This window comes from Balaenoptera musculus, chromosome 2, assembly GCF_009873245.2.
Source record: "Balaenoptera musculus isolate JJ_BM4_2016_0621 chromosome 2, mBalMus1.pri.v3, whole genome shotgun sequence".
Taxonomy (NCBI): domain Eukaryota; kingdom Metazoa; phylum Chordata; class Mammalia; order Artiodactyla; family Balaenopteridae; genus Balaenoptera; species Balaenoptera musculus.
Window position 1 is genome coordinate 113,593,324 of NC_045786.1, and position 12,256 is coordinate 113,605,579.

General features: G+C 34.9%; 1 protein-coding gene across 2 annotated transcripts in view; it reads right to left on the reverse strand.

Annotated features, from left to right (window-relative positions):
- LOC118890838 (MAP3K12 binding inhibitory protein 1) overlaps positions 1-4,406 on the reverse strand; it is a 40,856-nt gene extending 36,450 nt beyond the window's left edge. Inside the window, exons 1-2 of one of the 2 annotated variants that reach the window (XM_036844166.1) lie at positions 4,206-4,370; positions 439-558 (exon numbers count right to left, since the gene is read on the reverse strand). In XM_036844166.1, the coding sequence (XP_036700061.1) occupies positions 439-558; positions 4,206-4,334 (249 nt within the window). In that variant the 5' untranslated portion in view covers positions 4,335-4,370. Of the gene's footprint in view, positions 1-438; positions 559-4,205 lie in introns of both variants that reach the window. The other variant, XM_036844165.1, reaches the window with a different exon arrangement.
- Between the last annotated feature and the right edge of the window lie 7,850 nt (positions 4,407-12,256).

Consider the following 12,256-nt stretch of genomic DNA (forward strand, 5'->3'; position numbering starts at 1 on the left):
TGCAATAGACACTCCAGGATGTGTCATGCTGGGATAATGCCACTTCTTGAACCACTGAAAGCACTCCATGAGCCTCCAAACTCACCCAAGGCATGGAATCATTATCATAGCATGACACACACCTGCCGTGTCTTATTGCTTAATTATAACCCACCATAGATGCAACTGTATTGAATTTTCAGTGCAAGTCTAGAATTGAATAGAACTGCATTCATTCAATCTTCATACCCACATCAGCCTATTGGGCTATATTCCTGTAATTGTCCTGATCACTATGTAAATTAACAGATTTGGATCCAATCTGGCCGAAGTAACCTTTTATTAATACCACTATTAATATAGTATTAAGATAGAACTGACAAATACTACAGCTTACAATTTAACTACAATTAATTTCTAGTCTCAATATCAAGTTAACATTTTTAACACGAAATTTACCTGTAAATATAAAACATGTTGTTCAAGTGCACTAAAGAGCAAAGCAGGCTGGAATGCCGAGAGGCTCTGGAGCTTGTTCCAATCGATTGTAATTTTCACCACATCATCTCTGATGTTAAGCTTCAAAGGGGCAAACCAGCAACATCACAAAAAATTACAAGATTAAGCTGTACACATGGGATTGTCCAAAAATAAGATTTCTATAGAGTAACACACCATTTAGCTCAAAGTTCTCAAGTTTTCAATCATACATAAAAATGCTCTACACCTAGTTACCACTTTAAAAAGCCAAAAAACGTGAAATTTTCATAAAAACATAGAACGACACCTCACTCTAATTCTATTCTTGGGTCTGTGTAATGGGACCATCTTTTTTGATAATTCATTATCTGAAAAACTTTGGATAGGGGTCAAAATAGTCTTGTCCTACTCAGAATCCTACTGCTTCTAGCTCAGAGCGTTAAACAGAGGGGGCAGGTACCTTTATGAAAGTTCTGATATACACATTTCTTTTTGTTAAATATGCACATAAATACATAACTGAAATATATCATTCCTCTGATGTCTTCCGAATCACATTTTTATTGTTTTCAATTTTAACCAATTTTAAAAATAATTTAAAAATCAATTCATACATTTATATTCATACATATTATAAAGTCTAGTGATACATGGCAACGTGTTTATCTACTTCAAATAAAAATTAAACTATTATTTAGCTGCGGAAATCTGAAATTGAAAAACAAATACTTTTGCACAATAGTGAAATAAATGGCCAGAGACTGGATGGAAAGGCCAGACTTACTGCTAAACAGTATTTTCTATTAAAGTATGAGGGCTCATTGTACGAAAATTTCTTATAAATTGGCTATCCGTGACCTATTACAATAAAATTATATACAGAAAACTACCAAGAACCTGAATATAAAATTAATATCAAAATGAGTGAAGATTTTAGAGGGAAAGCCTCCATCTCTAGTCTTTCGAGTGAATAAAAGTGAATCACCGTAAACTTTTCTAGGGACATGTGTTTATAAGGATATACTACATCGCAGAATCAAGTTAACTATTATTTTTTCAAAAATCATTTATTTAAAATTAGTCATGTTTTCTACAAAATAAAGACAAGTGTTACATTAGTTCAAATACAGATCTTATAAATTGTGATTGTAATAAAACAAAAAGATAAACCAATGTACATAGAACCGAAAAGATCTAAAGTTCCCAAAAAAGGCACTATATGAATGAACGCTATATGACAGAAGTTTACCAACCTTTGACCAGAAATATTTAAAGTCCATATTAGACAAGTGTAAAGAAATAAGTTTTGTGTAGGCTGCACTGGCAAAAATTAGTTTACATTATTTTAACTAAAGTTTTATATTAAGATAACCACATTAATCTTAATTTACATTATTTAATGCCTTAGACAACAACTTATGCATGGAAGTAAACTATTACTATACTTTTACAGTTCTCAAGGGGTCTATCGTCTATTATAACAAATTTATGAATATAGTTTGGGGATAATGCAGACAAATCCTCAACCAAAGCAAAGCATCAAATTTTCTAGAGACAATAATAACTTACAGAAATTAAATTTAATGTTTGGATCATATTCTCATTTCAATTCAGCAGAATTATGTAAGCTTTCAAGTGCAGTTAAAGATAAAGTCTTTTAAGAAAATCACATAATGTCACAAATTAACTTTAAAACTATCCCAATACATCCAACTATTATTCAACAAATTCCCTGTTAGTAATATGAATTCTATGCATTTTTACCCTATAGAACTTGTAAACCATTCACTCAAAAATGTATTAGTATGCCATTAATATGGCCTATTTAAAATATGTATTTCAATAAAAACTTAATATGAAAACCCAAGCTAACAATAAATATTTCTTCAGCTTGGTAAGATGGACCAACCAGAGGTAAGCAATAAAGTTAAAGTTAGAAAATTGGAAATCTGGGATAAAAAATACTTTTGAAACATTCAACTTTATGTTTCCTATTGAGGAGAGCTAATAACACAATGATACTATACAGAATGAACCTAGGCATTTTACAACATACATTTTAAAAAATTCCTTAAACTTGTTTTGAAAGGAAATAGTGATTTCCACCAAGGACAATTTTATAAGTATAGTACTCGGGCTTTAATTCTTTAAACAATACATCTCGAAATATAAAGAGTATTACCAAGTTGGCTAGCATTTAATTGATGAGATGATCTTATTTTATGACACTTGTATAAATGGTCCTTTCACTCTGTCATGAAAACTCACCAAATATTAAATATAATAGATACTAAATATCTAAACATTTTTGACAGGTGACATAAGTAAATTTTAATCACATCTCTACTTTTACCTACAGAATATCTGAATGTTTAAAATTTTTAAATGAGTTTTAAAAATTCAGTATACAAACTATTTCAAAAGAAATGTTTAAATTATTTCTTAATGTTATTTTTAAAAAGTATCTCATCAGTGGGGGGAAAAAACTTGTGTAAACTATAGGTGAGTATAAACTTTTTTCATCTTGATATTAGGATATTAAAAAAAAACCTTAAAGTTCCAATGTCCACGCCATACAAAGTTCTCAAACTTTTAAACCATTTACAGGTCTTGAGTCTTGAGACTGAAATAATATGTCCCCAAGTCTTAAAAAAAATGTTTAAGTCCTTGACAAACAAGTGAGTTTAAAACTTTTAGCCGATTCTATTAATAATCGTTCCATTACACCAAACTGAATGTTTAACTTACAGTAATACTCTTTTTAAGTTAGAACAAATATTAGGATTTTTTAAAATATTTAAATAACGTTTTAAGAGACTGATTCTCCATCCACCCAAGGCTTTTAAAAATAGTTTTCACAAATCAAACGCTCTACTTTCATAAGGGAAGTTACCATTATCTTCAACATAAATGCCTAATTCCGTCTAAGATTAAAAAAATCTGCTTTTTAAAATCAGACAAACATATTTTCAAGTTGTTTCTCATTTAAAATTTGCTTGCTTTGCACTTTACATCATGAAACGAAATAGTGACTTGAGTGTAAGGAGCACCTTTATTTAAACCCCATTTTATTGTGACATTTCTACAAAAGCTATTTATCAGCCAGTTAAACTAGTTAATAGCTCAATTATTAAACAACAGTTGTGATACAAGCAGTATCGACCATGGATAACTCAGCCAACTTTACGCTATGAGTAGTTTAGATTAATTCCTTTTCTCTTCTTCCCCGTTTTAAAGGGGAAGAGATGCAAGCAACGGCCAGAAGGAAAAAAGAAATAAACAAAAGCAAGTGACTCATAAGAGGAAATCACCCAAAAAAGGCGGAGAGAGAGCTTTTCCAGAAATCGCAGGCCGTACTAACCTATCAATTTCTATAAAGAATGAACTGGAAGTAAAAGGAGCCTGAGCGCCAGGCGCCTCCCAAACCCTCAGAGAAGCTTCTCCGCATCCATCCTCTCCAAGCCTGTTCATCTCCAAGCCGGGTTTTCGCTTAACACTAGCCTCACTCACTCTTGGGGAGAATAATCGCACGGAAATCTGGCCTGCAACCGGCCGTGAACTAACCCGCGCGGCCATCCTCACTCAGACCGCAGACGGCGGGGCCCGGGCTCCTCCCCCGGCCTCGGCTACTCGCGCCGGGTCCCACACCCGGCAGGCCTCCGCTGCCCCCTGCCTCCGCTCGAGGAAAAAAGGGGGGGAGGGGCTAGACGGTTCCCAGACCCCTATTCCCACAGACCACCACTCACTTGTCCAGTCAGGGTATGCAAGGAGCGAAAGACTTCGCAGACCACCTCTTGGGAGAGGTTGGGGCTGCAGCTCCGCTCTAGGCTCCTGTCACCGATGGTCGGGCGACTAAGCTCAGCGGCAGTAGCCATGACACTTTCGTAGGCCGCCCCCGCCAGCACCGAAGAGCCCTCACAACCCACCCCTCCCTCCCCTGCTTTGGTCGCTGCGCGATGATGTAAAAGCACTGCGTCTCTTTTAGAGCGGGGCTTTGAGCACCCGCCCCCTCCATGTGACTGACAAGCACGTGCACCAATCAGGTGCAGCTACAGGGTTCCGCAGAGGACCCAGAGCGGATGACTGCGAACCTGCGTGAGGCTAGCTACAGTATTTCAGATAATGATTGGAGTCTTTATCTAATGAGGGTTAGCTTCTTGAACCCTCATTAGTTAGTTAACATCACTAATTTAACATAAATTAGTTATCATAACTTATTTTTCATGCGAGGAAGAGGATATAAAACAAGAAAAAACTTTTATGCCTCATTTACCATCAAGGGAATGATATTAATTACTTTAAATCTGCAAAATAATTCTGTCAAGTTTTAAAACTGATAAATCAGTTGTTACTCCCTGGGTACTACGGTAGAGACGCTCATCCTAAAGCTGTTTTAAAGAAGGGAAACACTGTCAATATGATTCTAACAGGAATTTAACCAAGTAAGCAATCGCATGCAACACAATCTTTGAAATTAAAGATCAATCCGAATTGAAATTTGACAAAGTATTACTTATCAGATAACTTTAGTTAAAGATATTTGGGTTAGAAGCTCAGCTTTCAGCAGTTACAGCTCAGTTCATAAAGCATGAATGAAGGAGTTAAAAAAAAAAAAAAAAAAAAAAAAAAAAAAGATATTTGAAAGACTTTGTAGTATTACAGAGTCTAACATTAAAAATTTTGTTGTGCAATTGAAAAGAAATTTTAGAAAGTTTTTAGTGTTAAACTTTATTCCAAAACACTTGAAAAAAATAAACATCAGTTTAGAGATGAGGGATTTAAAATTCTCAATTCCAGTAGTCTAATGCGCTTACAGTAGAAGAAGCAGCGGTGGAAACTTGCACAATGTGTATTCAGTTTTAGAGTATGCTGAATGAAAGGGGGAGGAATAAGGCATCAAGGAACTGGGATTAAGGGCAGTAGGGATAAAAGAACGCCTTTGACCTGCCTCTAGGGAGCCTGTTAATTAGGCTTTCATTTCCAAAGATCACCAGGCGACAGGATCTTGAGTAATCTTGTCTGCTCCCTTGTTCGCAGCAAGGTATAGTTTATAATCCAGCCTATGTCTAGAGATGTCCATAAAAAGATTTCACAATATCTAATCCCAAATTGAGCAACCTTCTCCTTCAAGCCACTCATCCCCATGTTTAACCTAAATTCATGATTTTTGCAATGTTAGCAATTTTCTTTGCCTCTGGTTCTCTTGTTAGAGAATAATTCTAATGGGGTAACTAAAAGTTTTTGTTTTGTAACATATTAGCAACTAGTTTCAGATTATTTGTTTTCATCTAGGTGTGAGGTTTGGTTTTTTTTTTCAAATATTCAGGACAGTGGTATAAGACACATTTGGGAACTTGCTTTGTATATTATAAGAACACCATCTTTAATAAGGTACTGCTCATTCTTTTCTTTGCCATCACTGATTTTGAAATTTCAAGTTTTACTTGTTCCCTTGAACATCTAATATAGAATTAATTGATGGCCATTTGATCTCTATATAAATTCTCTATGAGATTCTCTGTTTCAACATGCAGACTTCCACTTATATCATAGTATTGCTTACTTAGCTAATACTTGCAATTTAACTCTTTTGTGCATTATTTCTTCTTTCCAGGGACTTTTCTTACTCCTTCCTGATGCCTATTACCTTCATTTTGGAACTTTTTCTTATTTTCTTCTATTTACTTTAAATAGAAGAGTTTGTAGGCTGAAAAGATGTGGATTTCCTTGGGCTAACTTTAAATAGAAACATATAGAAAATAATGTGTAACAAAAATATGATGAAAGCTCTGAAATTTAGAGAGTAAAGGAAATAATTTACCCTTTATAGAAAACTAATTACAGTTTATAAAGTGGGTTGCTGAAAAATCTTCTGCCTGGCAGAAATAATTCAAATTGTTGGTCTTGGCATTAGCGACAGAATTAGAAATACTGTCCTGAAAGTTCATCCTAAGAATCACTTGGGAGGATAGAAACTATAAATGAAATCTAGGCTACCTACCTTATCAACAAAAATGTCCTTTACAAAGAGCTTTAAAGGTACAGCCCTATTAAATAAACAGTGCCCAGCAAAGTGCCTGAGATACACGTGCTCAATAGATGGTGTAATACACCTTTTTCCTAATGTAGAAAAGGAGAAGTTTAATTTGCCTTCTCTGGCTCCCCATCACCTGATGGATAAGCCCAAGTTCCTTAAAATGGCATCTAAGGCTCTTCTCATGATCTGGCCTTTTCCTAAATTTCCAGCCTCATTTTCTGCCACAAACCATCTGGTGCTTAATGCTCTCAAAACTGCTTTTACTTCTTCAAAGCTTTACTATTTTTTTTGCCTCCATGTTTTTATTTGTGCCCCTGCCTCCTATCCAATTGGAAAACTCCTATTCCTCCTTCAAAAACTCCAGTTCAGAAATCTCTGGGAAGTCCTTCCTCATACTCCTTGTCATAAAGACCTTATCTTCTCTGCTAAACAACTCCTACAACTTGTATATGCTTCCATTATTGTACTTATCACATTGATATGAAATTTACTTGACTACGAATCTGTCTCCCCACTGAGCTATGACACTTTATATGTATCATGTTTGTATACTTAAGGCTTAGCATAGTTTCTGGCACAGAGTAATTGCTCAGTATATGCTTGTCGAGCTGAATTTATTTGCCTAAGTTGAACAGATTTGTAAAATGGAAAAAAAAAAAAAAGTTCCTACACTTGAGGGGAAATTGTAACATGTAGTAAGAATGCTATAAACAATTCATTTCAAATAATGAAGCATGTCCGTTTATTCTCCTCTGGAACAGCAAATTCAAAAAGTGCTCAAATTTTTCTTAATGAATAAATACAGCTAGTCTCCATAACCTTCTCACGAATGATACCCATACAAATTAATTGTACCTACTATATGCCAGACACTCTGACCATGTTGAAGGTACAAAGATGAATCAGGCAAGGATATTTCTCAAAAAGCTCCAGTTCTCATGGGTGAGGCATATATGTAAACAAACATCTATGATATAATGTGACAATGATCATATTAGAGATATGTATAAAGCAATACAACCTATTAGTTCCTTTGGGGAGGTGTTTGGATTCAGTGTCAGGAAAAGCTCTAAACACTTGATGTAAAACATTGATTTTGAGGCTCAAATGATGAGTACAAATTCTCAATTTAGGTAAAACAGGAGCAGCAACTTGAACATGCATTGATGTGTTTAGGGAGAATCATTGGATAGAGAAGTATGGTGAAGCCAGCATTTCCCAAAGTTTGCTCTGCTGAATACCAGTTCTGTAAGATGCTTCTTCCAACAGAAGTTTCCACGATCAAAGAAGTTGGAGTAAAACTGACTAACTGTGTTGCCATGTCGTACAACGGATCACAACATTCCACTTTCTATTAGCAAGGAGCTCAGTACTACAATCAAGTCCAAGGACACAATAAACCAGTTTCAAAATCCCAGCTTTGAGGATTGGTTTATTGGGACTTCCCATACTGATTTGTGATTCACTCAAGGTTTAGAAAACATACTTGTTACTTGAACAGAGAAAAATTTTAAATAAATTATTACTAATGATAAGTTGTTAATTAACTGAAAAGATAACAAGAAAACAATAATCTATCACAGTGTTAGCAAATTCAGGAAGCAGCTAACCCCTCTAGGGCTGCGGGAACAAAGGGAAGAGTTTGGAATTATTAAAATTCAAGAGCTTAGAGGAACATCCCTCTGGAGTCCCTCAGAGAAGGGGGTGCTGCTGAGCTTGGATTGGTGACTTAAGGCGGGGCATGATGAGGCTGATTTTGCAAGTTTTTAAAACTGAAAATAGAGCATCCAACCACTGTAGAACAATATAATGCGGTCTAATATACATGTAATTGGAACCTCTAAAGGAGAATAGAGAGAGAGATTGGGGCAGAAGAAACATTTCAAAAGATGATGACCGAGAAATTTCCAAATATAGTGAAAGCATCAAACCACAGACCCAGGAAACCCAGAGAACTCCAATATTATATACTGCTGTGTAACAAATTACCCTGAAATTTAGTGGCTTAAAGCAACAAATATTTCTTATCACCAAGTTTCTGTGGGTGAGAAATTCAGGAGTGACTTTGCGTGGTTGTTCTGTCACCCACTGTGGAGAAAAGCAGTGATAGAGAAGCCACAGGGCCTTTTAGGACTAGTCTCTCAAGTCACACATTGTCATTTCCATCTGATTCTACTTGTTAGTAGCAAGTTACTATGTCTGGCCCACACCCAAGAGGGGGGAAATTAGGTTCCCTATCTCCACTTCAAATATGAAGGAGAAATAAAGATTTTTTAAAGGTAAACAAAACGAAGATTATTCATTACCAGCAGACCTGCACTATAAGAAATGTTAAAGGAAGTTTTTCAGGCAAAAGGACTATGACAGCAGAAAGAAATTGGTATCTACACAACAAAATGAAGATCTTAAAAAATGATTACAATAAAGTGATATATGAGACATTTTTTTCTTATTTTTATTTGTTCTAAAGATAATTAACTGTCTAAAGTAGAAATAGTGGCAAATTATTGTGGGTTAATAGCACATATAAGGGACTGTGTGACAAAAATAGCACAAAAATTGTGAGGGAGGAATTTTAAGTATTCAGTTGTAAGGTTTTTACCTTACACGTGAAGCAGTGTAATATTTGAAGTTAGCCTGTGATAAATTAAAGATGTAAATTATAAGCTCCAGGGTAACTACTAAAATATTTTTTAAAGTATGAATAATAAGCTAATAATGGAGATATGAAGGAATCATAAAAATATTTAATTCAAAGTCAGGAAAAGAAGAAGAAACAAAAAAGAGATGGGGCAAAGAGAAAATAACAAGGTAATAGATTTTAATCCAACCATATCAATAATTAAATTAAATGTGAATGACCTAAACACAGATTTAAAGATTGATTAAAAATTAATATCTAACTATATGCTGACTAAAGGAAACCCACTTTAAATATAAAGCTTAAAAGTTAAAAGATGGAAAAAATATATACTGTGCAAGTACCAATAAAAATAAAGCCAGAATGACTATTTTAATATCAGACAGTGTGGATATCACAAAAGCAGTATGTAATGTTAAAAGGGACAGTTCACCAAAAAGACTTAACAACATTGTTTGTGCACCAAAAGCAGATCTTGAAAATATTTGAGGCAAAAACTGACAGAACTGAAAGGAGAAAGAAACAAATCCACAGTTATGTTTGGAGACTTCAACACCATTCTCAGTAATTGGTAGAAAAAGTAGAAAAACAGTACCTAAATTGCTAATTTTAGTAGAAAATAGACCAACTAAAAGAAAAATGGCTCATTCAAGGGTACAAAGGCATGTTTTACATTTCTTCTCCCATTTTATTATAGTTGTTAATCACCTCATTTATTTTTATAAATGCTCACCTTATATTAAAAATATTTTTTCTTTGGAAATTCATGTAAATCAAGCTTTACAATATCAACCCCACTTTTCCCCTTTGATTTGTATTTTAATTTCAGAGGTAGTTAGTCTAAATTTCTAATTCATTTTCACAAGTCAGTAGCTCCTAATATTTAAGATTTAGGTTTCCTAATAGATGTACAAAATCTATCTAAATAAAACTACAAGAGGACTTCCCTGGTGGTATAGTGGTTAAGAATCTGCCTGCCAATGCAGGGGACACGGGTTCGAGCCCTGGTCCAGGAAGACCCCATATGCTGCGAAGTAACTAAGCTTGTGTGCCACAACTACTAAGCCTGCGCTCTAGAGCCTGTGAGCCACAACTACTGAGCCCATGTGCCACAACTACTGAAGTCTGAGTGCCGTGCTCCACAACAAGAGAAGCCACCGCAGTGAGAAGCCCACGCACTGCAATGAAGAGTAGTCCCCGCTCACTGCAACTAGAGAAAGCCCATGCGCAGCAGTGAAGACCCAACGCAGCCAAAAATAAATAAATGTATAAAAAAGAAAACTATAAGACACTTCTGAGAAACACAAAGTAGACTTGAACAAATTGAAAGACCTCCCACATTCTTGGCTAAGAATTAAATATCATAAAGTTGATAGTTCTCCCCATATTAATGTATAAAGTTAATATAATTTGAATAAAATATAAAAAAATATATTTTTCTGGAGCTGGAAAGTTTATTTTAAAGTTAATATGGAAAAATAAACAAACAAGAATAGTCAGGAAAATCTACATATGTTATATCTTCCCACAAATAATGATTATTATTTAGCCTTGAACCATCCATTATGTTTAAAACAAAAAAAAATGAATAAATGTATTTTATATTAACCCATATATTCATCATTTCTGGTGCCCTTCATTCCTTTGGGTAGATCCAAATTTCCATCTGGTCTCATTTCCCCTTCACTTGAAGAGCTTCCTTTAACTCTTTTTGTAGTGAAGATCTGTTGGTAATGACTTCTCTTAGTTTTTACTTTTCTGAAAAATTATTTTGGTTTCAATTTTTAATATATTTGCTAGGTAAAGAAATCTGCTTTTTCTTTCAGTACTTTAAGGATGTGTCTCCATTATCTTTTGGCTTGCATAGTTTGAGAAGTCTGCTGTAATTCCTAGCCTTGTTTCTCTGTATATATATATGTGTGTATGTGTTAACTCTGGCTGCTTTTAACATTTTTCTCTTTATTGTTGGTTTTCAGCAATTTTGATTATACTGTGCCTTGGCATAGTTTTCTTTATTTTTATTCCACTTGGGATTCATTGAGCTTCCTGGAACTGTGGTTTTGCCATTTTCATCAATTTTAGAAAATTTAAACTTTTATTTCTTCAAATATTTTTCTAGCACCTCCTCTCTCTCTCTTTTCCTCTCGGGACTCCAATTGTACATATGGTAGGGCACTTGATATCCCAGATGACTATTCATTTATTTCTAGTCTTTTTCTCATGGTGCTTTATTTTGGATAGTTTCTATTGCTATGTCTTCGAGTTCATTGGTATTATCTTCTAAACTGTTTAAGCTGTTCTAAATCCCATCCAGTGCATTTTTCATTTCTTATATTGTACTTCTCTACTTTAGGAGTCCCATTTGAAACTTCATTATATCTTCCATATATCTCCTCATCATGGTCATGTTTCCTCATATTTTCTGGAGCACAAAGAGAATATTTGTATTTGGTATTGTGAAAATGAATAAAGGAAAACCTTATTCAAAGGGAGTTGGGAAGTCCTGAAGGGGAAATTCTCACACACCACTTGTCACAGCTTACTTGACATACCCTAGCAGAAAGAAGGAAGATTTTCTCCTTTCCCAGCAACAACCCAGCCAATGAGACACTGCCACAACCCCAAACTCTCATTCCCCTCCAATGAGCTTTTGTTCAAAACAGCCCCTCCCAAATTCCTCTTCCTCTTTAAAGAATGCTCCTCTCCTTTGTTCTCTATACTTGCCTATGGTTCAACATGGTTTTCATGTTCCAAATTGCAATTCCTCCGTTTTTCACTAACAAACTCGATTTTGCTCGATAAACCACTTACCTTTTTTGTTTAAAAGGTTGATGTTACTTGGTGTCAGAAGTGGGATCTGTAGGCAATGAATCCCTAAGGAACTAACAATAGCAATAGAAACTATCCAGAATCATGTACGTTACCCACTTGAGCCCTTTGCACTCTTCATTTCATTGAATCTTTTTTTTTTTTCCTTTTGGTTCAGTAAGTATGTCTCCTCTAATATTTGAGCTACCTCCTTTTGTTTAAGCTCTCCAACTTTAATTCAGTATCTGTTTTTGTTTTCGTTAAGGCATTGTCCTTTTGGTGAGTCCACATTTGTTTTCTGAACCTCAGGT